The 27,571-nt window shown below is 46.4% G+C and overlaps 1 protein-coding gene and 1 pseudogene across 2 annotated transcripts; one reads left to right on the forward strand and one right to left on the reverse strand.

Annotated features, from left to right (window-relative positions):
* Dcaf12 (DDB1 and CUL4 associated factor 12) lies at positions 1 to 27,571 on the reverse strand. Of its 2 annotated transcripts, none has more exons than XM_028884031.2 (9): positions 27,479 to 27,571; positions 26,047 to 26,301; positions 12,434 to 12,640; positions 10,753 to 10,813; positions 7,455 to 7,648; positions 6,475 to 6,540; positions 5,085 to 5,247; positions 2,515 to 2,693; positions 1 to 1,960 (listed from the first exon to the last, which is right to left on the reverse strand). In XM_028884031.2, the coding sequence occupies exons 1-9, from the start codon at positions 27,554 to 27,556 to the stop codon at positions 1,802 to 1,804; spliced, it is 1,362 nt and encodes a 453-aa protein (XP_028739864.1). In that variant the 5' UTR covers positions 27,557 to 27,571; the 3' UTR covers positions 1 to 1,801. The 2 variants fall into 2 exon arrangements, with proteins under 2 accessions (XP_028739864.1, XP_037058412.1); XM_037202517.1 differs by lacking the exon at positions 27,479 to 27,571 and adding an exon at positions 26,802 to 26,937.
* On the forward strand, positions 13,131 to 13,249 carry LOC114703290 (annotated as a pseudogene).

Below are 27,571 nucleotides of genomic sequence, written 5' to 3' on the forward strand. Positions count from 1 at the left end.
TTCTGCACTAGGATAGTATTTATTTTTCCTTGGCAAAAATTCAAATGCTACATTTTAAAAACAGAAAATCTCAAACAAATGCATCACAGGAGACGGTCTGGCCACGGCACAAAGCATCCTACTCAAGATTTTTGTTTCTTTAAATATACAAGTCAGTTTAAAATGACAAGTTCTGTGAGAACTAAGAAATCTACAGCCTGTAGTTTAATAATAGAAAAAATTAAGACAAAAGATTCATAGCATCCAGCATTTTGCTTAATTTCCTGTTCATAGCACCTATTTCTGTAGATTATAGGCTGATGATTCTAACCTGTGGCATATGCTGTGTACTGTCATGTGGGCTGCCGCCTCCCTTCCCCAGCAGTCCCTGCCATTATCGGGACACTCTCTTGACACACAGAGACACTGGATGCAGGCCGATGACTCCTTTCTCAGGCCTGGGTGCTGCCAGACCAGCACTGCACGCCGCAGAGCGAGACTAGGGTGGGTCAAGTTCCTTTCGACATGATGTGGGGAGAGGACAACCGGCTCCTGCTCAGCTGCCTGCAAGTTAAAAAGCCTCAGGCGAAATATAAACAGTTCAAGAGAGGAACAGGCCGAGTGCGACCCCACCGATGCTGTCCCATGCAGTGAGGCCATCACAGCCACCCTGACGCGACCCCGGGGAGGAGCCAACAGAGCAGGAGCGGGACCTCCAATGCTAAGCTCCACTGCGCTGAGAAAACAGCAGACATCCCACACGCAAAGCACTCACCACAAATCACACCTTCCTGAACAGAACCCAGTTAGGAAATACCAGCAAACCCCCGGGAATGGAACAGTTCCCCGTAAGTCATAGGACTGGGAATGGCCACCATGCCAAGCTTGAGACTTCCTGCTCTTGGCCAGATCAGACCCCAAGCAGAGGCAGGAGACTGGGGAGAGGATACTCTACCAGGAAGCCTTCTACAGTCCCAGAGATGCACCTGATGTTTTAGCCAAGTGACCTGGGCTAAGCAGACAGGAGGTTAGGAAGCGGAAGTAACACATATACAGGCATTCTTTCTTGGGGATACACGGGTGGGTCACTGTGGAGTCCTGGCATGAAGCCCCCCACCACCACCCAAGGCTGCTACTCTAACTCAGGGGTTTTCCTGGTGGGATTTGTTTCTCTAAGTTTTCACTTCCTACAATGTCAGACTTTAAAAAAGATACAGGCTAGTCCTAAACTGGACTCTGAGTAAAGTTGTTTCTTTTATAAATACTTTAATACAGATAATCCTCACTCCGAGTAGTATCAGTGACACAGTACCACCAGGCACACAAGTTCACACACACGCACGCACACACACACACGCGGCTCCCAAACTTTCACAGAAAGTCTGACAGCTACCACATAATTATAAGGGGCCCTACCTCTCAAGGGAAGTAAGGGTGAGAATATGACCTTGTCATTCCAGTGTAGAGAAGCCAGAGAAAGGAGAGCGTGTGTCACTTAAGGAAAAAATGAAAACAGGGATTTGTAACAATGTTTGGTTGAGAAAGCGGAAGGTGGGGATAAATTCTGATTACTGAAAGGGGAAACAACAAAAATATCTACCAAACAAACTAACAAAAACCCCAAACAACAACCGCCAAGCAACCAAAGAAGAGCCCCACCTTCTGGGTTTCCGCATAGCTTCCTTCTAGGGACTGCCTGAACTGGCAAACTGCTGTCTGCGCTAACAGAAGAGCTTCCACAGTGGGGGAGCAAAAGACCAAACGAGGAAACCGAGGGTGGAAGTTAGTGTAAATCTGCATTTCGGGAGAAAGTTAGTTGTCATTAACTCCACAGTCCAGCATAGTTTCCATGGAGCCCAGAAGGGAGGGGCCCTCCTGCCACAAAGAGCTTCGTTCCAGACGAGTCGTAGCAGTGGGTGTAAACAGCGTTGGGGAAGAAATCAATATCCGAAAAGTAATTCCTCCAGGTTTCATCATGATTCTGTGGGAAGAGAAGAAGACTGTTAGCACCGATAGGAAAGGACAGGAAGGGATGGACCGACTTCCGGTCTCTGCCTGAGGAGAGGGCTCTATACCCACGACCTGATGTCACACGATCGGTTTTCACGGAAACTGGTCTCATTTTCCCAACTAAACAGGACAAAGAATTACTGCGCTGAAAGTCTTCACCTTCAGCTTTCCGCAGTCAAACTTGTTCATGATAACTCGCTGGCAGCAGCAACAGGAAGTTCTTTTCCTTCTGCCGCTGTTACCTGGAGAAAATCTTAAGGCATCAGCATATCTGACTGTCTTTCATTCTGTTCTGCAACCTTCCTTCAGTTTACAGTGCTGAGATGACAAGCGCTTACCGCCACCCACCCACTGAGCCTCCATTTCCCCAGGGCCAGTGTGCGCGGCCACAAACACAGTCAGGGGAAAGGCTTTCCTCTGCGCTAAGGAATGTCAAGAGCGAAAGTGAGGAGGCAGGCAGAGGGAAGACCTCCCTCCACTCCCTCCACAGCAAGCAACCATCCTCTCAGGGTTGAGCTTACTCACCAGCCAGCCTTTGCCAGTAGTTAGTTTTAGATTCTCCCCTGCCAGCCTGGGCTTGGACCCATAACAAGCTGAGAGCCTCTCTTCCAGAAATCTCTGTGCTCGGATATCATAGAAGAGCAGGGAGCCCTGCCCTGTGCCCACAGTGATAATGTGTTCATAGAAGCTCACTGATCGGATCCCTGAGAGAGAAAAGCACAGAGCAATCAGGGACAGTATGACCCAAATATCAGATGTACTATGCCAATGTCTAAACAGGACTGACTCTCTGCTAATAAGCCACATTGCTGGGAATATCCACGTTGTTTTCTGCCAAAGATCGTGTGTCTGACATTCTCTGTATGCCATACCCTTGAGTAGCCCTGGAGTCTTCTCTCCTAACTATTAGCTCTGCTCCATCACATTACTTACACTACAGCTCACTATTATCTTCCTGTTATCAGCATGGCCCTTCAGGAAGGATTTGGTATATGTTATTTACGGCAAGTTACCTTTGGATCAAAGGGAAAATACATCTGCTGTACCTGTGACTAAGTAAGTACAGGGCAAAAGGCATCTCTTGGCATCTGTGTGGAGCCAGGAACCTTTGTGAACTAGTATTTCCTCATGCAAGCTGCCTCCACGAATAGTAACCAAAATCCTTTCAAAGCTGGGTATGGTGGTGTACGCCTTTAATTCCAGTACTGGGGAGGGAATCAGATCTGTGAATTCAAGGCCAGCCTGGTTGACACAGCAAACTCCAGGTAGCCAAAGATACCTATGTGAGACCTTGTCTCAAAAACAAAACAGTAATAATAATGATGATGATGACAATAATAATAAAAATTTTAAAAACCCTCTTAAGACTTTTCATTGTACACTATTCCAGCTATATCCTATTCCTTCTCCAGCTTTCATTATATCCACTGTTCTCTAGTCTAAATTTATACATCTTTTTTTTTAAAATATTTATTTATTTATTATGTATATAGCATGTATGTCTGCAGGCCAGAAGAGGGCACCAAATCTCATTACAGATGGTTAGGAGTCATCATGTGGGTGCTGAGAATTGAACTGGGTCCTCTGGAAGAGCAGTCAGTGCTCTTAACCTCTGAGCCATCTCTCCAGCCCGAAAATGTATACATCTTAACTACTTGCAAATAGATCCTAGCGTTGTTGAGAGGGTGTCAAGGCTGACCACCTAAGTTTGATCCCTGTCACTCCCATGGAAGGAGAGAAACAACTCGCTCAAACTGTTCTCTGACTTCCAATCAGCATCATGGCACCCACCTTCCCCAACAATAAACAAAAACAAAAAAAAACTGCTTTTGTAGTATCTACACAGAAACAACACTGTTTGAAAAAGAGGCTCAACTGTAACCCCCACTGTTCCTTTTGTTTGTTTGTTTGTTTGTTTGTTTGTTTGGAGACAGGGTTCCTCTGTGCAGCCCTGGCTGTCCAGGAACCCACTCTGTAGACCAGGCTAGCCTAGTGCTCAGGGAGTATTGCCTGATTCTGCCTCCTAAATGCTGGGATTAAAGGTGTGCACCAGGGACTGGAGAGATGGCTCAGCAGTTAAGAGCACTGGCTGCTCTCTCAAAGGACCCAGGCTCAAATCCCAGCCCCCATATGGTTGCTCAAAACTGGAACTCCAGTTCTAGAGGCTCTTATGTGACACCCTTACACAGATGTACATGCAGGCAAAACACCAATGCACATTAAAAAAAGTGTGCACCACGGCTTCGGCGTCTATGTTTTTCAAATCATTGTGTACTGTGTACTCTGTGTGTGTGTGTGTGTGTGTGTGTGTGTGTGTGTACTCTGTGTGTGTATGTACACAGGAGTGTTGCTGGCCATGGAAGCCAGAACAGGATGACAGACCCCATGGAGCTGGTGTTATAGGAAGCTGTGAGCCATTCAATGTGAGTGCTGGAACCCGAACTCAGGTTCTCTGGAAATGCAGGATTCTTGGTGGGAGGAAATGAGTTCTCAGAGAAAAGTATTCTGAACTGTTAGTGTAGTACCAGCACAAGTCTCTTCCACTAAAGAAACTAAGTGATGGCTCTTAGAATATGCTGTATGAATAGCAGCTGGGAGCTATGGATATAGCTCAGCGGCAGAGCAGTTCAAACAAGCACAGAGCCCTGGGCTTGGTTCCCAGTCACAATCCAATGTTAGATGCTAAGACCTAGGACCCACTGATCAGAACTAAAACCCGTACTTTCTTCAGCTTCTTGAGGTGTATCTGTACCTTACACTACATACTTATCATCACATCCAAAAATGACCTCACACTCCTTAACTCCTCCCACCAGGTCAGTACGTAAGACTTTTAGCTCAGGCAGGGTCCCAGCAAAAACGTTCCCAAGGGACTAGTGCTAACCGCTTATCTCCTCACAGTGCTTCATACCAAAGGCTGCTTCAGCCTGGACATTCTGTTGCCACATGCAGGTAAGTAAGTTCCTCTCTTCTGTCACCAAATACTTCTACATGCTACACACAGATCACCATTCTTGTTTGGAAGTCAAAGAAGACACAAAAGGGAAAACCCATTTGCAATGTAGTGGTAAGCTGAGAAACACACAGGGCCTTACCACTGCCTCGCTCCCTGGAGCAGACAGACTTGACGTTGTATGATGGCTGCCGTGGATCCAAGAAGGAGACATGCGCTTGAGAGCCCACTGCATATACTGACCATTCACTACCATAGGCCAGACATACATTCTCTCGACAATATGGCAATTTGGTGGAAAGGAGCTGAAAAGAGGTACATCCATAATTAGCATAAAATGGGCATTCTTGTGCTCTTACCCCTGTGGGCTTCCTTTATACACAAATTACCTACCTAACCCAGGGACAAAACCAAGTACATGAAGTAACTTCTGGGTTGGGGAAAAGGTAAAGCTGGAATTAAATAATTAGAATGCCAGGAAAAGCCAAGAACTATAGTTTATTTCCAGGAATGAGCCCAGGCCACTAAGCCTAACTCTCACCCTGTTGCTCTTCAGATAAAGGGACTCATTTCTGACTATGCTTAGCCAGTTTCCCAAGCAATGGGAACTGTCCACCAGAGAACGTGTACCCACAGGACTGACTCCGTCCCAGGGAACCCGAGCCAGCCTTCCTATTTGACCCCAGGACGAGCAAATCTACAGACTCTGCCTGCTTACGTAAGACACTAGGCAGGGCCAGTGGAGCGCAAGGCTGCTGTGTCAATCCCCAGAGCTGTGCTTTCTCCTCAGAAAAAGCTCCTTATAGATATTATGAGCAGCACAGACAAGACAGGGACTGATGACCCACATAAACACTTGACTGTACAAAAAAGTTGCCAGCAGGTATCATTAACAAATCTGTTTTCTCCTTAACTGTGTTGTTGCAATCTCGGGTCTCTTTAAAAGACTTTCCTGTAATTCTGGCACTGGAAAGCTGAGGGAAGATCCTGACTTTGAGACAAGCCAGGGCTACCTAGTTAGCTAATCTTTTAAGAAAGAAAAACAAAATTAAAAAAAAAAATTTAGATGCTGGGTGGTGGTATCACATGTCTTTAATTCCAGTACTTGGGAAGCAGAGGCAGACAGACAGATCTCTTTGAGTTGGAGGCTAGCCTGGTCTACAAAGCAAGTTCCAGGACAGCCAGGGCTACACAGAGAAACCCTGTCTCAAAACGTTAACAAAACAAAGGCCTTTTACTGCTTAAGCAGGGTCTGGTTGTCAGTATTTCCAGACTTTGAGAGTGGGAAGTGGGAAGATCACAAGACCAGACTGGGCTACACACAGAGATCATGCCTCAAAAATAAATTTAAAAGATACAGACTTTTCCTCAAGAGAAGCATGCTACACTCATACCTTCATGTACTATTCAAGTTTATTCTCAGACCTTGGGAGAAAAGGTGTTTTGGACAAATCCACTCTGCTTCTAGAAGAATGACAGTATTTTAAACCTATGATAAATTATCATATAAAATTACCAAGTCATGTGCACACCTTAGACAATGTGTTTTCAGCCTTCCAGAGATGGAAGTAGCCATCCAGTGATACTGCTCCCAACTCCTACAAGAGCAATGAAGAGGAAGTTATAATACGCTCTGCAGCAAACTGAAGTACCACACATGCAGGGGAGGAGCCTGCGGGGTGGGGCTCTCTTGTCCTCCACACCTGTCCCGGAGACAACATCAAGAATGCTTTCACCTCATCCCACGGACTGCAGTAGGTAGTATATTCAACTCCGCAAAGCGAGTATAGTCTCTAACAATCACATGAACACACATCTGTGGGTGAAAATGTCCTTCCTATGTCACAGTCCCCTGATGTCCTCAAGACTATTAGAGCAGAGCTCACAACAAAAGGCTGTTTTTCTCAGTCCCAGTGTGGGAGCTTAAGTCAGGGCCTTGTGTGCACACGCCCATGCACAGATGCAGGCAAAGTACTCACACACATAAATAAAATTTAAAAAAAAATGAGTTCAGTTGGGGCCTTTTTCAGATTTTGCAGAAGTCTGTCTCCTTTCTGGGCCCTGGGTCTAGTCTTAGATTCTGCTTACAACCCCACTGTCAGGAGATCTGGCACAGTGATTTAGGTGAAACTCGGGCAGGTACAAGATAAAGGAAGCAGGGAAAAGAGAGGAGCTTATAAACAAGTGATGGCTTTTAGAGGTATGGAAACCAAAGCCAAACTAGAGCACCTGAGAAGGCACATGCAAATGAGGCAGTGTCAGAATTGGGTGGTCTCAGGGAAACTATGAAGCAGACCACAAACATGGTCACCCCGGCCAAACACAGCAGAGACAAAGGCTGAGCTTCTCAGTCCACTGTAACTCCTCACTGGCAGGCAGTCCTAGCCTCTAAAGAGGGTGCCACGTGAGTTTAAAGGCAGGTCAGCAAGCACTGCCTTGGAAGAGAAAGGATCCCCCAAGACAAAGTCAGAAGGGACAGGCTTCTGAGGCCCCTTGCTTGGTGAGTTCATACCTTGTTCTTGTTGTTGAAGGCTAACGCTCGCACCTTGCAGTTGTCCGGGTTTGTGTCCTCCTTGGGGATATCCTTTAGGGCCTTGTGAGTGATGTGAGCGTACACTGGGACTGATGACACATTGTGTCGTGCATCGCTTTTGGTCAGTACATCATCTGTCACCTCCCAGAGTCCCATAGAACCATCCCGTGAACCTGCAGCGTAGGAGATCCCCAGATGTCAAATATATTTAACCCTCCATGAGAAAACCCCCCAGAAGATTATATGGGCCTTTTCAACATACTGCCTGGCACTAGAGCTTAGCTGCATGGTCCACCCCAAATATTGCGGTATGCTTTGTTTAGTTTTGTTGTTGTTGTTGTTTGTTTTTCAAGACAGGGTTTCAAGCAGTCTTGGCTGTCCTGGAACTCACTCTGTAGACCAGGCTGGCCTTGGACTCACAGAGATCTGCCCGCCACCTGTGTGCCACCATTATCACCTGGCTGGTATGCATTAAGACAGATCTCACTCTGTAACCTAGGCTGGCCTCAAACTTGTACCATTACTCTTACCTCAGCATCCTGAGTGCTGGGATCATACTCAGTTCAGATTTCTTTTTCTTTCTTTCTTTCTTTCTTTCTTTCTTTTTTTTTTTTTTTTTTTTTTTTTTTTTTTTTGTTTTTTTTTGTTTTTCGAGACAGGGTTTCTCTGTGTAGCTTTGTGCCTGTCCTGGATCTCACTCTGTAGACCAGGCTGGCCTCAAACTCACAGAGATCCACCTGCCTCTGCCTCCCAAGTGCTGGGATTAAAGGTGTGCGCCACCACCGCCTGGCCAGATTTCTTCATCTAGACTTCTTTCTCTAGAAACATCTCTTTATATTCAATTTTACATAGGTCCATCAACCAATTTAAAGAGATCTGCCTGCCTCTGCCTCCCTGAGTACTGGAATTACAGGTGTGCACCACCACATCTGGCCAAGAATGAATTCTTTTTTTTTTTTTAAATGACTTGCTTTTTTTTATTAGCTTTATTTATTTATTAAGCATACAGTATTGTCTGCACATATCCCTGCAGGCCAGAAGAGGGCACCAGATCTCATTATAGATGGTTGTGAGGCACCATGTGGTTGCTGGGAATTGAACTCAGGACCTTTGGAAAAAGAAGCAGTGCTCTTAACCTCTGAGCCATCTCTCCAGCCCCAAGAATGAATTCTTAGTGCTGGAGATATAACTTGATATAGCACTTGTCTATCATGAATGGAAATCCTAGGTTCAATCTCCAGCATCACAGAAAACCTAGTATGATGGTATGTAACTATGTTCTAAGCCCTTGGGAGGGGGAGGCAAATGGATCAGGTGTTCAGTGTCATCCTTAGCTACATAGTGAGTTTGAGCTAAGCATGGGCTATGGAGGCCATCTCAGATATTTAAAAAAAAAAAAAAAAAAAAAAACAAAGAAAAGGAAAAAAGATAGCTGGGTTTTTTGTTGGTGGCTTTTTAATTTTATAATCATTGGTGTTTTGCCTGCATGTATGTCTATGTAAGGGTATCAGAAGCCCTGGAACTGGAGTTACAGTGCCATGTGGGGCTAGGAAATGAACCTGGGCCCCCTGGAAGAGCAGCCAGTACTCCCACCCCCACCCCACCCCCAGACAGGGTTTCTCTGTGTAGCTTTGCATCTTTCCTGGAACTCGCTTTGGACACCAGGCTGGCCTCGAACTCACAGAGATCCACCTGCCTCTGCCTCCCGAGTGCTGGGATTAAAGGCGTGCGCCGCCGCCGCCCAGCGCAGCCAGTGCTCTTAATGACTGAGCCATCCCTCCAGCCCTGAGACGGCTGTTTTTGTGCTGGGAATGTAACCCAGAAGTAGAATAGTTGCCTGAGCACAAGGACTTGAGGTCTGTTCATCTATCTATGTTTATTTATTAATATCTATCTATCTATCTACCTATCTATCTATTATTTATTTATTTATTTTAAGGCAGGGTCTCTGACCCTGACCCCCTAGCTCTCCTGGGCCTCTCTATGTAGACCAGGCTGGCTTCAAACTCACAGAGATCCGCCTGCCTCTGCCCCAGGAGTGCTGGGATTAAAGTCGTGCGCCACCATGCTTGGCTCCTAAATTCAATTTTAAATGTCATAAGCCAAACAAAACCTACTAATTATTTTCCTTAGTAAACAATAATGAACAAGCAGCTTTCTTTTCTTTACCCCTGCTCAGTGCTGAGTTCATCCCCAGCCTCACACATTCAAAGAGGACTTTTCTCTGAACCTGTTCCTGATTCTCCAACAAAATAAAACGTCAGGTTTGGGGATTTAGCTCAGTGGTAGAGTGCTTGCCTAGTAAGCACAAGGCCCTGGGTTCGGTCCTGGGGGGGGGGGGCGTCATCCACAGCAACACTGAACATTTATATCCCATTAGAAATAATTCACATTGAAGCCCATACACAAAGATATTTATTTGCTTATGTTTCTGTCCTCCACTCTTCTCTCTCTCTTTCCATTTTTTAAGATTTATTTCATGTATTTTAAAGTACATATGAGCACTCTATCCACATACATGCCTGCATGCCAGAAGAGGGCAATGGATCTCATTACAGATGACTGTGAACTACCATGTGGATTCTGATAATTGAACTCAGGACCTCTGGAAGAGCAGCCCATGCTCTTAACCGCTGAGCCGTCTCCCCAGCCCTCTGTTCCTATTTTTTAAATCTTTGAGACAGGATGTAACATAGCCCAAGCTGGCTCATGGACTCCTGATCTTCCTGCTTTCACCTCCCAAGTTCTGGGAAGGAGGAGAGAACTAAGAGCTGAGAGTCACCCTCAGATCCCCATGTGTGCCAAGGCATGAGCGTGCCCACCCACACAATTACTTAATCTAACACTTCAGGTGGAATGACTGAGGAAAACACAAGTCCCCTAAGCTGGGTACAGTGGGTCATTCCTACAGTATCAGCAGAAAAGAGGCTCAGACAAAGGGAATGCTGCAAGTTCAAGACCAGTCTAGACCACGTGTGAGTTCCACACCAGCCTTGGCCACAATGGGAGACCCTGTGCCCCTCAACAAAGAGTGGTGGTGAGGGGTGAGGTGGGGGCATCTGGGAAATATAGCTGAGTGGTAAGGGGACCCAATCAGCATAACCAAGGCCCTGATTTCACCCTAGTACCACCCAAATAAGTGAATAAATAAAAACAAGAAAACAAGATAAGGCCCCTGGCCCTTGCTAGTGTTAGTAGGTTATTTTCTATCACACTACTATAATTTTTAAACTTCCTCTTTGCCACATCAAATCTTCCTAAAGGAGGGCAACTTTACCAGACACTGCCATAGTATCGTTGATCCATGCAATGGAAAAGATCCAATCCTTGTGTCCATCCTTAGAGGGTAAGTGACAGGAACAGAGAGGAAAACAACAACAACAACAGATTAGTAAAATAAGGAGCATAATGAATTCTCCTAAAAAGCATACAGGTCAGACTGGAAACAGCTTGTAAAACATTTAAGTACGCCTGTAATCCAGGAAGTTGAGGCAGAGGACCCCACGGTCCAGGACAGCAGGAGCACATGGAGACCGTGCTGTGGAACAAAACAGGGCCAGCAAAGCAGCTCAGCAAGTCAGGTGCTGCCAGGTCTGAGGGCCTGAGTTTGATCCCCAAAACCCACAGCGAAGGGAGGGGGTACTGCAGTACTTCTCAGTGTCCTCGGGTCTCCATGTGTGCACCAATGTGTACCCACACACATTCACATGTGCACCCACACATTCACATGTGCACCCACACACAGATCCACGTGTGCACCAATGTGTACCCACACACATTCACATGTGCACCCACACACAGATCCACGTGTGCACCAATGTGTACCCACACACATTCACATGTGCAGCCACACACAGATCCATGTGTGCACCAATGTGTACCCACACACATTCACATGTGCACCCACACACAGATCCATGTGTGCACCAGCATGTGTACCCACACACATTCACATGTGCACCCACAGATCCATGTGTGCACCAGCATATGCACCCACACACAGATCCACGTGTGCACCAGCATATGCACCCACACACAGATCCAGTGTGCACCAGCATGTGTAACCCCCCCCAACACAAATAACTGTAAAACAACAAACAACAAAAACACGGCCTCTGATGCTCTTAACCTGTATAGTAAGAGCTCAGAATATCTGGGAAGAATCAAAGGCAGAAGAAAACTGGCACTCCTGCAGATAAGAATTCAAAAAGGGTCGCACACCTTTAATCCCAGCACTGGGAAGCAGAGGCAGGAGGATCTCAGTGAGACCAGCCTGGACTACACAAGGAGCTCCAGGACAGCCAGGGCTACTTAGAGAACCTGACTCAAAATACCAAAACCCAAAATCAAACAAATAAAATGTCCAGAGGACACAGCTCAGAGCCTTCTCTTCACCTGGAACACTCCCATGGTGCTGCCCACGCTTCCTTTAAGTCTCTCTCTTTGTTCACATGTCTTCTCACTGACGCTCTCTCTGCCTCCCTCTGAAACAGCATCTTCCCGCTACACCCCACCCCTTTAGCCTGCAGATACTCCTCTATGGTGCATGTCACACTACATGTTACTGACTTATATGATACACTCACTGGTTCGCAGGTCACACTCAGCACTGTACTAAAGGCAAGGGCTTTATTAATTCTATTCATTGCTATGCTCCTGGAGCAAAATACAATGCCTGACTGTAGATGAATTGGCACGTTTATTTTCTGCCAGGGCAATGGGAGATCCGTGGACCCTGGGAAGTGAAAAACAGCCCCACTCTTAGCCACAGAGACATGCCATCTGTCCCTTCTACCAAACACATGTCCTGGCTCTTACCTATGGAATCCCAGTCTCCATTCTGCTCTCTGTTCTACCCCTCACCCCCAAGTCAGGAAAATCCACCCCTTTCTAGGTTAGAAGAGGATCCATGTTTTAAAACAAGGTTAGTTCTAATGAGGACCAAGGGAAAAACTTACGTCACCCACACACAGAGGATCTAATGTAGGCAGTCGATAGATGGCAAGACTGTTTGGGTTGTCTCCTCCAGTGGCTAGGAGTGTTCTAGAAGGATTCAGCTCTATTGCATGGATACCACAGCCCTGCTGAGACACACCTCCAGGTTCCCGGTCTTTCAGAATGGGAATCTTGGTGATCTGGCCTGTCTGGACATCCACTACGAAGAGCTGCAAGAGAAAAGAGGCACACAGAACACAGTTGCTATTGAGTGTGGTCAACACTGGGTACAAACACTTATTTGTTCAATTAAGAGTCTCCGCTATAGCAAACTCTGACGAGTTTCACTGCTGTTTTCTGTTTTGAAACAAGGTCTCACTGTGTAGCCCTGACTGGCCTGGAACTCACTATGTAGACCCATCTGGCCTTGAGGCTCACAGAGATCCATTTGCCAAACACAGCAGGACTCTTGGAATTATTAATGGCATACCTAAAGCCATTAGTCAAATGAAACATGAAATAACTTAAAATGACTTAATATTAAAGTTTAACATTTGTTTTGTTTTTCGAGACAGGGTTTCTCCTTGAAGTTTTGGTACCTATCCTGGATCTCGCTCTGTAGACCAGGCTGGCCTTGAACTCACAGAGATCCGCCTGGCTCTGCCTCCCGAGTGCTGGGAAAGTTTAATATTTTACATCAACAGATTAGAAACAGATTCTATCTACGGTCAAACCACCCTGAATGCACCTGATCTCCTCTGATCTCATAAGCTAAGCAGGGTTGGGCCTGGTTAGCACTTGGATGGGAGACCATCTAAGAATACCAGGTGCTGTAGACTTAAAAAAAAAAGAAAGAAAAGAAAAGAAAGGAAAAAGAAAAAGAAGAAAGAAAGTATTAAATTTTGTCTAAGCGTAACATGGGGTTAATTCTCTCCTTCCACTCTGGGGGTGTCTAGCCTGGCAGTAGCACGCCTCTAGCCTAGTACTCAGGAGGCAGAGGCGGGTGGATCTTTGGAGACCAGCCTAATCTACAGAGTGAGTTCCAGGACAGCCAAGGCTGCACAGAGAAACCCTGCCTTGACAACAAAAACAACCCAAACAACAACAACAACAACAAAACCCACGGGGGTGGGGTGGGAGGGGGTGGGGTGTAGGGAAGGTCCAAAGGTTGAACACATCTGCCTGCACCCTGAGAAGCAAACACCCTTACCCACTCAGCCTTCTTGCTGGCCCTTCAATCTTTCTTATTGGTACTGCAAACATTTGGCACCACTGTATAGTGGCACACACCTAGAATCTCAGCACTTTGCAAAGCAGAAGCAGGAGGAACAGAATTTTGAGGTCAGCCTGGGCTACAAGACAGCCTATCTCAAAAGCAAAGTACAAGGGGCTAGCGACAGGGCCCAGTGGCTAACAGGTCCTGCAAAGGACCCAAGTCTGGTTCCCATCCCCCATGTAAGGTGGCTCACAAACACCTGTAACTCTGTAACTACAGCTCTAGGGGAGTCTAATTCCTCTGGCCTCCCCAGGCATCTTCATTAACATGTACATATTCACACACACACACACACACACACACACACACACACACACACACAATTAAGTAAAAGAAAACTTAAAATTGCAGTATGTAATTATTGTATGAAGTAGTTGTACAGCCTTTTAAGCCTTAAAAAGCGGTGAAAACGGAGGTGAGTAGGAACGCAGGGGGCTCAGAAAACCAAACTCTCTTCTCTATCTTCACCCTTGAACTTACAGCGGGATGGCCAAGGACCTCGTGCAGGACTGACCACCCTGCCTCTTCCCAGAGGAGAACAGGGATGTGAGGAGCTGGCACAGAATTGCTTTCTACACTCACAAGGGCAGAAGCTTCAATGCAGATCCGTTACACACTCCGAGTGCAACTGTTCCACACTAACCTACTGGGACCAGTGCCAGACACTGGTGGCGCAGGGAGGAAAGCCTCAGGCTCTGGCTCCCTGCATCTTCCCTTCTCAGACAGCGGGAAGAGCAAGCAAAGGTTGTTACTGAGAAAGATGTAAGATTAGTAAGCAATGCATGTGGGCGGGGTCAGAAGACACTTAAATGCACCCGCAGGACAATGGTTTTCCAAAGGGAAGGAACCTTACAGAATTACTAGAAACACAGTATCTATTTCGAGAACAGAATTTAACATAGAGAGGAGAGCAAATGTAGCCAGTTCCCCAGACATTAAGACAAACCACACTGGGCCAGGGAGGGCTCAGTGCGTGAAGTGAAGACGCCCTACTGCAAGGCAGACACCCTGAGTCCGATTCCCGACAGCCATGTGGTGGAAGGAGAGAATCAATTCTCTCACATGTTTTCCTCTCTTCTCCACACCCACCAATGTAAATAAATAGAGGTCTTGATTCTGACATTAAAGAAGAGAAATGATTACAGACAGAAAGAACAAAGGAGAGAGCCAAGACGAAGAAACAACAGAGTCAGTGTGCCAAGAAGGCCAACGGCTGCATGGGTCATCTGTCTCGCTGCAGGAAGCCACCGGGCGGAGCAGCTGAAGGAAGGGGCTCTGGCCCACTGTCCCAAGGTCCTATCTTATCCTGAGAGCAGCATCAGGGCAACAGGAGCTTGTGGCAGCTGGTCACACTGCACGCATGGTCGTTCCACCTCAATTAACCTGACCAAGACAATCCCCCCCAGCCATACATTGCATATTTATTTGTGCTCATGTTTGCCTGTCTGCGCATGTGTATGCACACACACAGCTAACATGGCACACCTGTGGAGCTCACATGACAACCTGCAGGAGTTAGCTCTTTCCTCCTACCCATGAGTCCCAAGGATTAAACCCAGGTCAAACTTGAGGCCAAGTGCCTTCACCTGCTCAAGCATCATGCTGGCTCACCAGACTTCTTTTGTGTATGTCTGTTCAGAATCTGAACCAGGGCTTCATGGTAGTTCTATACATTTTGGGGGGAGGGTGGAGTGTCCTCAGACAATTACACTGTCCAGAGCTGGCCTTGAACTTACTCTATAGCCAGGCTAGCTTTGATTTTGTTTTGTCTGTTTTTTTTTTTTTTTTTTTTTTTTTAAACACAGAGTCTCAGCCAGGCGGTGGTGGTACATGCCTTTAATCCTTTTATCCCAGCACTTGGGAGGCAAAGGCAGGTGGATCTCTGAGTCCTTTTATCCCCTGCCCAGGCCAGGGCTACACAGAGAAACCTAGTCTTGAAAAACTGGGGAAAAGAGGGCTGGAGAGGTGGCTCAGAGGTTAAGAGCATGGGTGCTCTTCCAGAGGTCCTGAGTTCCATTCCCAGCAACCACACGGTGGCTCACAACCATCTATAATGAGATCTGGCTCCCTCTTCTGGAGTGCAGGCAGACATGCAGGCAAAACACTGTATACACAATAAACAAATCTTTTTTAAAAAGGAGGGGGGAAAAACAGAAGAAAAAAAGAAAAACCAGAAAGAAACAAAAAGAAGTCTCACTATGTAGCCATGGCTATCCAAAACTCAGTACATAAACTAGGTTAGCCTCAAACTCTGAGAGAGCTGCCTGTCTCTAGCTCCTGAGTGCTGGGATTACAAGCCTGTACCAACAGGTGCTGGCCACAATACTTACTGTTGTCTCTTTTTTGAAACAGGGTCTCATGTAGCCTTTTGGCCTCAAACTTGCCATTCAGCAGCAGACCACCTTGAACTCCTGATTCTACCTCCCAAGTGTGACAAATGTAGGTGCATGCCACTATTCCCAGCTTTCTACACAGATTTTCATGGCTACAAAGTACTTTACTGCACAGATAAACTAGCACTTAATGAATAAATTCCCTGTTCTTCAAAATATATGCTGTGTCCAAATTTTTTATGATATAAATGTAAGATCAAAAGTTGGGCACGGTGGCATGTATATGTATTTGGTGCTTTGGTTTCTACAAGAAACTAGTATCTCATCTGGGAGCGCTCATTTAGTCAGTAGACGACAGACTTCCACACCCCAATACAGCAATGCAGTATTTAGAGGGTGTGTGTTGCTGAGGATTGAACCCTGAGCCTCATGAACTTTCCTGAGCTACACTCCCAGAAACAAGGTATTTTTTTATTAACACAATGGCAAATATATATACATACATAATAGAGCAAAATATACAATAGTTTTTTTTGAGACAAGGTTTCACTGTGTATCCCTGGATGTCCTGGAATTAGTTCTGTAGACCAGGCTGTCCTGGAACTCACAGAGATCTGCCTGCCTCTGCCTCCTGTGTTCTGGGATTAAAGGTGTGTGCCACCAATGCCTGGCTTACAATATTTTTAAGATTATTTTAGAACTCCAAGGATTCCACACTGGCCCAGTACTGTCCAGATATTGACTGAGCAGTCTAGGGGTATTTCAGCGAAAGGTCTGAGAAGTATGGTTTACTATAAAGAATCCTAACAATCCATATAGTTTCTCTTATCTTTTAAAACTGGAAAAAGCAGCCCTGTACTTCAGATTTAGGAAGGGAAGTAATACTCATGGATGCCACCAGGACAAACTCTTACTTGTCTAAGCTCCACTCTTTTTCATTTCGGGTGCTGGTGTCGGGCACAGCAAGTGCATGCTTGGCCACTGAGCAGCTGCCCCCCACCCCTCATCAGCCACACTGGGATCTTACCAGAAAAATGCCCAGCTGGCATGGTGGCACACACCCGTAATCCCCATACTAACTATAATGCCTACCAAAGATCCAGCTTGGATAAAGGCTATGAGCACCAAGAGGGATGACATGTTCCTTCTCTGTTCACTGAAACCACAAATAAACTGCTCCTGAAATCAAGGGCTCAGATCACATCAAACTCTGCAGGTGTTACTTATCAACTGGAAGTACAAGTGCTTCAAAATGCGTGGTAGTGTATCTATGAGTTTACATGCATTTAATCATTATAGTAACTGGAGCTGTGGAGACAGAAAAAGTGCTTTCTGGCCCCCACAGAGCAGAGCCTGGGTCTGAAATCTCCTTCAATGTGGCACAGTCCTGGACAACAAAGAAATCATCAATATCCCAAAGGAGGAAAGCTGCCCTAAATAACGTCTTGTCTCCTCCCTCCTGCTGCCCATGCTCAGGCCCTACCTTGCTTTTCTACAGAGCTGAGGAAGAAACCAGGACCTCATCATGCTAGGCAGAGTGTTACTGAGCTATATGCCCAGCACAGGCAAAGGAATACGGGAATATCATTCGCTTCCTTACATACAGAAAACAGCCTAAAAAGAGCAAAGCACTACATTAAACAGGCCCAAATCTCATTCAAGCAATGCCTTCCAAAAGACGAGACAGGGAGAAACAAGTCTACTATCACTACACATAAGAGGCATAAACTCATTCTTAACTCCTGGTCTTCCTAAAGCCTTATGCACGGATCAACCCTGCATAGAACCTTAGGGAGTATAAAATATTGCCACAATTATTTCCAACCAGAAACATTCACATATACACAAAGAAATAATTTTCCAACCTAAATATCCTCCCAATAAAATCAAATTGTCTGCTAATCCCAGCACTCGGGAAACAGAGGCAGGCGGATCACTGTGAGTTCCAGGACAGTAGAGCTACACAGAGAAACCCTGTCTTGAAAAACAAAAACAAAACAATCAAAATGAAATTTGCTGTGGGATGGTCTGTATGTCAAATTTGTTGCTCTGATTGGTCAATAAATAAAACACTGGTTGGCCAGTGGCCAGGCAGGAAGTAGGTGGGACAAGGAGAGAGGAGAGTTCTGGGAAGCAGAAGGCTGAGGCAGAGAGACACTGCCAGCCGCCGCCATGACCAGCAGCATGTGAAGACACCGGTAAGCCACCAGCCACGTGGCAAGGTATAGGTTTATGGAAATGGATTAATTTAAGCTATAAGAACAGTTAGCAAGAAGCCTGCCACGGCCATATAGTTTGTATGCAATATAAGTCTCTGTGTTTACTTGGTTGGGTCTGAGCGGCTGTGGGACTGGCGGGTGACAAAGATTTGTCCTGACTGTGGGCAAGGCCGGAAAACTCTAGCTACAGAAATTGGCTGGAAGTGGTAGCACACACTTTAATCCCAACACTAGAAAGGCAGAAGCAGGCACATCTCTGAGTTCTAAGCTAGCCTATTTTGTATATCAAGGTCACACATATCCAAGACAACTTATTGAGACCCCAAGACCCTGCCAACAAAACAAAAACAAAATTAGTCCCCAAAATAAGGAAACCACCCATTCTGGGATTAAAGAGGGAGGGGAGGCAGATAATTAGCAGGTTTCTCTCCTAACTACAAAATTTGTTCACCTGATAGTTCTGCAATTAGCCCTCGTGTGTGGTGGGGGATAAGGATATATGCCTAAGCCAGGCAGTGGTGGCGCATGCCTTTAATCCCAGCGCTTGGGAGGCAGAGCCAGGTGAATCTCTGTGAGTTCGAGGCCAGCCTGGGCTACAGAGTGAGTTCCAGGAAAGGCGCAAAGCTACACAGAGAAACTCTGTCTCGAAAAACAAAACAAACAAAAAAAGATATATGCCTGGTAGCTAAGTCCAATACAATTATTTTTGAAATGTTTTGAGATCTGGAGTCTATATCACCCAGGCTTTTTCTTGGAGAATCTTCTACCTCACCTCCTGAATAGCTGGGATTACAGATGTGCCACCTTTTGGGGGGCAGTGAGGGTGGTATTAGGATCTAAACCAGGGCACTGCACTGCACTAGGCAAGCACCCTTGAGCTACTACCACACCCACCCTGCCCCTCCAGAGTCACTCCGACAAGTGGCCTTGCCCTCAATTGCTCCATCTCCACCCACCCTCCTCTCTAATGCAGGGGGACTGAACCTAAGGCCTTGTAATCTACTACCCAGCTCTATCTCCAGCTCTCTTTATGTGGTTATGTGAGAGAGTGTGAGTGTAATATCACACACACACACACACACACACACACACACACACACACACACACGCGCGCGCGCACACACACGCCACGGCTGCACATGCAGAGGTCAGAAGACAGCATTGGGAAGGTAGCTCATCCTCACCGTGTTGAGGAACGGCGCACTTGTTTCTGCTTGCACAGCACATATTTTACCTACTCGGTCATCTCAACTGCTCTTACATTTGATCTTGAGACAAGGTCTCACTAACTTCCCTAAACTCATACTGTAGCTCAGGCTAACACTGAAGCTCTATTTTTTCGTTTTCTTTCTTTCTTTCTTTCTTTTTTTTTTTTTCCCAAGACAGGGTTTCTCTGTGCAGCATTGGCTGCCCTGAAACTCACTCAGTAGACTAGGCTGGCCTCAAACTCAGAGATCCACCTGCCTCTGTCTCTCAAGTGCTGGGATTAAAGATGTGGGACACCACTGCTTGGCCTTATTTTTATTATTTTTTTTAATAATTTATTTTTAGGGGCTGGAGAGGTGGCTCAGAGGTTAAAAGCACTGACTATTCTTCCAGAGGTCCTGAGTTCAATTCCCAGCACCCACATGGTGGCTCACAACCATCTGTAATGAGATCTGGTGCCCTCTTCTGGCCTGCAGTCATACATGCTGTATACATAATAAATAAATCTTTAAAAAAAATAATTTATTTTTATTTTATAGGCATTGGTGTTTTGCCTGCATGTATCTGTGTGTGAGGGTGTTATAGACAAATGTGAGCTGCCATGTGGGTGCTGGGAATTGAACTCCGGTCCTCTGGAAGAGCAGTCAGTGCTCTTGACCACTGAGCCATCTTTCCACCCCTATTTTTATTTAATGATAGGGTCTTATGTCATCTCGATTGGCCTCAGATTTGCTATGTAGTCAAGGACTGCCTTTAATTCCAGATGCTCCTGTCTCTACCTCCCTAATACTGGGATTATAATAAATGTGCAATGCCATATATAGTTTTCATAAGTACTGGGAATATAGTTCTAAGAAGTCTAGTATCTCCTGAATGACAGGAAGGCACACTACCAATTGATCTAGCCATAAACTTTTTATAAAAGCAGGCAAATGCTCCTAACCACTGAGCCATCTCTCTAGTTCCGCAGGCCGAAACCTTTTGATCTTCTTCCCTCATGTAGTCTCTGGGATAGTTGGGATTATAGGCTGGCACCGCTGCATCTGGCCAATAAATCCTTCTCTAAAAGACTGTACCCCACTGGTGCACATGCCTTCAACGTCAGCACTCAAGAGGCAGAGACATGATCCACTCAGCAAGTTCAAGCTACTCATGGCTACACAATGAAGTCTCAAAAACACAACAAGACACACACACACACACACACACACACACACACACACACACACACACTACTTATCAGGAGAACTGAATATCTGGCCATGGAAAATTAAGTGTACTATTTGCTTCATGTGACATGGTGACTACCATGTTATGCTTTTACGATTTTGGTTACTCTGAGCAGATAATCTCCGAAATCATTAATATTACAGCTACTTTCTCAACCCTGATGCTTAACCATCCTACCTCCAAAACTGGGCTGCCTCAAAGACCTCCCTCCTATTTGACAACCAGTTGCAGCAGTTAACTTGTATGCTTCATGACCACAAGTCCATCTGTGAACTCAACAGTACACTCTGGCCACGACTTTAGGAGACGCTGAGATAGAAAAAGCAGCCTGAACACCAAAGTTAGCCTGATACTTTGGCTAGGACTTGGTGTTCATCAGCATCAGAACAGGCCGTTCTCTAATCATCTGAACAGAGATCAAACATGACTACTGTCAAAGCCACAGCAGATGAAACATGTCCTTACCCTGGTGAAGATGAGCGGCTGCTTCACCATTACCAACTATGGCTTTCCCATCCTTCTAGACAAGGTGTACAAGGAACTCACCCTCACTTCCTAACAGCATCCCACGCAGAGCGGAGTCCTTAAGACTTCCTCTCAAAGGCCCAATGCAAATCCTTTCTGTTCCTTCCAACACCCTCTTAGGGGAGGCCCTCCCTCCTACGGGACAGGTCTCCCTCTCCAGGGGGAGTTTATCCCACGTGTTCTACTGCTTGGCTCCCTGGTAGTTTTTGGCAAGAGGGCATCACGATGAGAACTGAATTCCTCTCTAATTGAAATATCTCTGCCAGGGACGGTGCCTTACAGGAGAACCACTTCCAGTTAGAGGCCAACCTCATCTACAGGGAAGGAAGGAAACCCCATCTCAAAACCTAGCTAGCTCCACATGGGGTGATCCATGCCAGTAATCCCAGCACTTGAGAGCTAGAGCCAGGAGGCAACCCTAACACCAGGAGTTCAAGGCCACCCTAGACTGTATGAGATCTTGTCTCAAACAAAAAGCCTAACAGCAAAAACCTTTCTAAATAAACAAAACGCCTCTACCTGCACATCAGACCCTTCTCTTTAAACCGCCTGCCCCTCCCCAGCCCTCCTCTTGTTTGTACTCCGTGTACTCTCCAGGCTCCTGCCTGGTAAACACGGGGTTTCCCTCCAAGGCTGTGCGTGTAGCTCCTCTTTTAAAGATCAAAGGTCCTTGGCTCAATAGTACTCACCTTTGGGGGGGGGGGGGGGGGGGGAATCACAGGAAAACTAGGAACTATCCTACATCTTGCCCAGAAAATTTATATACACAATATATTTTGAAATTTTAAGAAAAGGTTATGGGACTGAAGCCAAAGGTGTCTTTTATTCCATAACTATATAAATTAATAACTCCCAATACAAACTTACCTTCTCCTAAATGACTAATTGATAAAAGCAGATTCTACCTGAGATAATGTCTTCCATCTCTCTCCCTAGCCTCTCCCTCATCATTTGGTTTTAGTTCATTCTTTCTCATAGTAAAATTCATGGCAATTCCTCTTGGATTTTTCTCTACTGGAGCAGTATCTTAACCATATTCTCCCCATGTCTCTCATACCCCTATAAAGTAAAATCCTAGATGGTCAGACTTTACACCCCATTCCAAATCTCTTCAGATACCTGAAGCTTGTCATACTGACATCGAAATCTCACTCACAGATGACAGTTTTCTTTTCTTTTTGAAACAGGGTCTCACTATGTAGCTCTGGCTGTCATGACACTCAAGAGATCCACCCACCTCAACCTCAAGTGCCAGGGTCTCACCCAGGTAGTTTCCAGAGGACTGGCAGACCAGAGAATGCTATTGCTGTTTTACAGAAACAAAACCAAGGGCAGCTGGGAGGTAGAGGCAAGAGGCTCAGGAGTTCAAAGCAGGCTTTGGCTACGTAAGATCAGGTTGCAAGCCACCCTACCCCCACCATAAGGAAATACTAAAGTAAGAAGCACTTGCCAAATGTCACAAAGTCAAGGGGGTGGGGCGGGGAGAACACTGTTCTTGGTTCCCTGCTTTGGTTCTAGAAGCAAAGAAAAAAATCACACTATAAAAAGAAAACAGCCTGACATGGCGGTACATGCCTTTAATCTCAGTACTCAGGAGGCAGAGGAAGGCAGATCTCTGAGTTCAAGTCCAGCCTGGTCTACAAAGTTTCAGGACACCCAGGGCTACAGAGAAACCCTGTCCCCTATTCTCCAAAACAAAACAAATAACAACCACCACCAAAAGAAAAAGCAACTGGTTCTGGAGCACTGGCTGCTCTTCCACAGGACCCGGTTTGGTTCCCAGCACCCATACGACGGCTAATCTGTTAACCACGGTTCCAGGGGATCCAGTACCCACTTCCTCAGGTACTCTGCACACAGGGCACACAGACATACTTACAGGCAACGTCCCCATACACATAAAAATGAAAAAAAGAAGACAGCCAAGTGTGGCAGGACCTGTGTACAATCCCAACAGTTATCAGACAGGAGCTAGATGACTTAGGATTTTCAAGGTCAGCCTTGGCTATATAGTAAAATAGATGCCAACCTGGCCTACATGAGACCCTGTCTCAAAACACAAAAGATGACAGCCTCCACTACTTCCAAGCTCTTTAAGTCATGAAGATATAGGAAGACAGAGGTATTATGTCTAAGTTAGGAATCAGGAGTGATTAACTGTGATCCCAGGATTGGGAAGGCAGAAGCAGGCACATCTCTGTGAGGTCAAGGCTAGCTTGGTCTACACCGAGTTCCAGGACAACCAGGGCAAACAGCAAAAGGGAAGAGAACAGGCAAAGGATGGATGAAGTTAGGAGGGTACTGAGCTCGGTAGGCCGAGGACCTGAGTTCCATTCCTGGAGCCCATGTGGTGGAAGGAGAGAACCAATATCCATAAACTGTGACCTCCACATGCTCACTGTGGCAAACGCAGCACCCACAAACACACATGAAATTTAAAAAAATGAAAACTGTTTTTGATTTTTTGAGACAGGGTTTCTCTGTGTAGCCCTGACTGTCCTGGAACTCACTCTGTACATCAGGCTGGCCTTGAACTCACACAGATCTGCCTGCGGCTGCCTCCCAAGTGCTAGGATTAAAGGCCTGCACCACCACTGCCTGGCTAAAATAGATTTTTAAGTTAGGAAAACAGAAGTAGGTATTAAGAGTAAATTTTGTAGAAAACTTATGTTATGAATGGGTGTTTTGTCTGCATGTATGTCTAAACAGCACACATGTGCCCTCAGAGGCCAGAAGAGAACATCAGATCTCCTGGATCTGGAGTTACAGATTGAGAGCCACATGTGGGGCTGGGAATTAAACCTACATGTGCCCTTTACTGCTGGGCCATCTTTCTAGTCCAGAATACATTCAATTATCAGTCAATATGCTCACCTTCAATACTGGCAATGGGTTAAAGAAACAAGATACTTTTTCTACTCCAAGTGTCAACAATGTTTCCTAAACCCCGGGGCACGCCTGAAATCAGAAGAAGGAAGTTTCGTGCAGGCTTGCTGCCAGCACCTAGTTTTGAAAGTGTTATATGTAACACAAACAACCTTTAACAAAAGGAGAAGTGAAAGTTTGGCCCCAACCACCATAGTATTATTTCCTTCCTCAAAATTGTTTAAAATTTTGCCTATGGTCTTTATAAAGACACTTCTCATGGTTAAGGTATTTGATCGTTTTTGTCTTTTTTTAATTTGTATTTATATTTGGCCGTGGGTACACATGCCACAGCAACCATGTACAGTCATCTTGTGGTAGCTTGTTCTCTTTCCATCATATATATGGGTTACTTTATTTTTATGTGCACTGGTGTTTTGCCATGGGTGTCGGGTCCCCTGAAACTGGAGTTACAGTCAGGTGTGAGCTGCCACGTGAGTGCTGGGAATTGAACCCGGGTCCTCTGGAAGAGCAGTGTTCTTAACCCCCGAGCCATCTCTCCAGCCCCATCACATGGGTTTTGAGGGTCGAACTCGGGTTGGCAGGCTTGGCAGCTTTTGCCCACTAAGCATCCAAGATTTTTTTTTTAATTTACTATTATTATGTGTTTGTGTTGTTGTGTGTGGTGTGTGTCTCAGAAAGTGTGCCGTGGCAGACATGTGGCGGTCAGAAAAAAAAAATCAACTTTATGGAATCAGTTCTCTTCTTCCACCCTGTATGTGGGTTCTGGGGATCAAACTCAGGTTGCCGGGCTTGGGCGGCAAGCATCTTTCCACTGAACAAGCTCACTGGCCCACGGTTTTCTCGATGTAGAGTAACCTCTCATTTAAGTAACCCCAGGCATGTTTTGGTCCAGAGTCAATTTCCACACCATTCAACATTACCCGCCTAGTCACACTAGGTGAGTTAAAATGGAGGGAGGGCTAGCCAGAATCATTTATCCAACACCAGCCCTGTCTCTTGTAGCATCGACCATTTCTACAGCGTCTGAAGGTGGGCACCGCCACCGCTGTCTGTCTGTCTGTCTCATAGTAACTGTTCATATCTTCCCTTTGTGTTTCTTTCGAGACAGGGTCTCAGTGGACAGTCTTGTCCGGAACTTAAGCAATTCTACTGCCTAGCAGTCCAGGCGCTATGTTTGGATTCTATTACATGAGAAAGAATATTGGCCTTATTTCCACTTTCAGTCAAGTTCTAGACACTTCTACCTGTGTCAAAGGCTGGCTGGTACACAGCAAAGTTGTTGCTAACATGAACCCTGAGTGGTGCGCTGAGCATCAATTTCTGTCCTTTCTTGAGGTCTCCTACTTAAAAGATGAAGCCAAAACACCAGAAGCAGCAGCCGACACAGAGCCAGGGGCCTAAAGACACTCGTTCATCTGACACTATCAGAAGACGCAGAAGTGTGAAGGAGCAGGAAAAAGGGGATGAGCGGGTGGAAAGGATGAGAGTAAGAAACTCATGGGGGCACTTCTCCTGAGGAGCCCAGACCCGCACCTGGGTCACCTCTCCTGAGGAGCCCAGACCCGCACCCAGGTTTGTGCCTTCCTTGAGCACCTCTCTGTCCTAACACTACTACTGAACTACTGAAAAGTCTTTTTTTTTAAAGAAAAAAAAAAGATTTATTAATTATGTATACAGTGTTCTGTCTGCAGGCCAGAAGAGGGCACCAAATCTCATTACAGATGGTTGAGAGCCACCATGTGAATGCTGGGAATTGAACTCAGGTCCTCTGCAAAACAGCCAGTGCTCTTAACCTCTGAGCCATCTCTCCAGGCCATGAAAAATCTCTTAACAGATTCCAATCTGCTTATATAAAAGGAGATGTAAAGAGATGGGGACGATACACAGTGAAAGGCTCTAGAGCAGGAAAACCGCGCACGCGCACCTCAGACCCCAGGGAAAAGCCCTCCGACACTTACCGTGTTGCATTTTGTGCCACACACCACTTGCCTATGATTCAACCACTGAGAAGCAAACACTTTATTAAGGGTCCCAAGGTGAAATTCTCTCTCCTTCAGGAGACTGGGAAGTTGCTGTGCTGCGTAACCATGTAACACCCGAGAGTAGTTGGTTCCATTCTGCAGCCGGACCTCCCGGTTCTTCAGGTAGTACACTAAGGATCTCTTCACCGGGGGGAGCCTTTTCCGTTTGTGCAGAGAGTGATCCCAGCCAAACTGTGGAAATCAACATCAGAAATCAGAGGTTTGGCCACTTTCCTCGAAGACAAGAAATCCCACTGTATTAGAGAAGAAGAACCGAGAATTCGTCCTTCAGGATTTACACAATCAAAAATGTAACAGAAGATTCACAACCCAGAAAGCACAGCTCAACTCGTCTTGCACTGAATAACGGTTCTCACAGTGAATCCTACTTAGAAAATGGGTAAGTAGCCGGGCGGTGGTGACACATGCCTTTAATCCCAGCACTTGGGAGGCAGAGGCAGGTGAATCTCTGTGAGTTCGAGGCCAGCCTGGGCTACCGAGTGAGTTCCAGGAACGGCGCAAGGCTACACAGAGAAACTCTGTCTCAAAAAAAAAAAGAAAGAAAGAAAAGAAAATGGATAAACACGATGAAACGTTTCCCAGACCTTTGAGGAAAGTGGAGGACTCAGAAACCCTATATACTCAGGTGTCCTTGACAGGGAAGGTAATGAGGCCCAGATTACCGAACCCACCTGGGCTGCATTTCTACCCAGCCCCCTTCTCCCTCTCCGCCTGTGCTCCCCGTAGAGCATAAAGGGTATTCAAAGAGCCAGAGTGGGATCCCGTGTCTTCCAGGGATGTGGTCGATGGCCGCTCATCTGACATCGCGCGACTTGCGCTGCGGGCAGTTTTAGAATTCGAAAGCTCAAATACCAACGGGGTGAAAAGGAAGAGTAACCAGCGTCGGAACCCCAAGTCCGAGGGGCTCTCCTCTCCAAAGGGGGCAGTATAGAGATGACACCTGGTGTTTCTTCTAGGTGTCTAAAAGAACCAGCACCTAGCTTGGAAGATTGTCTCCTTGATAAGAGACAATCGGCCCACATTCACGGTGTCAGCGGAAGGCTGACTTCGGCCTCTTCCCAGATTCCCCCTGAATTCAGTTCCCTGCAGGACCCAGGAGGTCCTGGCTTCTCCTCCAGCTCTATCCCCAGCTGCAGCCTTCCAGCGGAAGGCGTCATGTTGGAGTTTCCTTTTGGCTCTTCACCCTTCCGGCCCGCCTGCACGCCAGTAAACTGCAGAAGGACCGGCCACGGCTCTCCAGTCCCGGACCCCGGCTCCTGTCCCGCCCTGGCCCCTGGTTCCCGTCCCCAGCTGGAACTCCCTACGCCTCTGTTGGGGTTCTGGCCATCCCAGGCCTGTAAGCCCTCACCTGCGGGCCCTGGGCGTCGCTCCCGGCTCCAGGCGAGGCAGGCGCTTTCCGCTTCCTGCTAACTGCTTTCCGGGCCATAGTGGGCAGCGCCGC

This window comes from Peromyscus leucopus, chromosome 2 (assembly GCF_004664715.2).
Source record: "Peromyscus leucopus breed LL Stock chromosome 2, UCI_PerLeu_2.1, whole genome shotgun sequence".
Classification (NCBI taxonomy): domain Eukaryota; kingdom Metazoa; phylum Chordata; class Mammalia; order Rodentia; family Cricetidae; genus Peromyscus; species Peromyscus leucopus.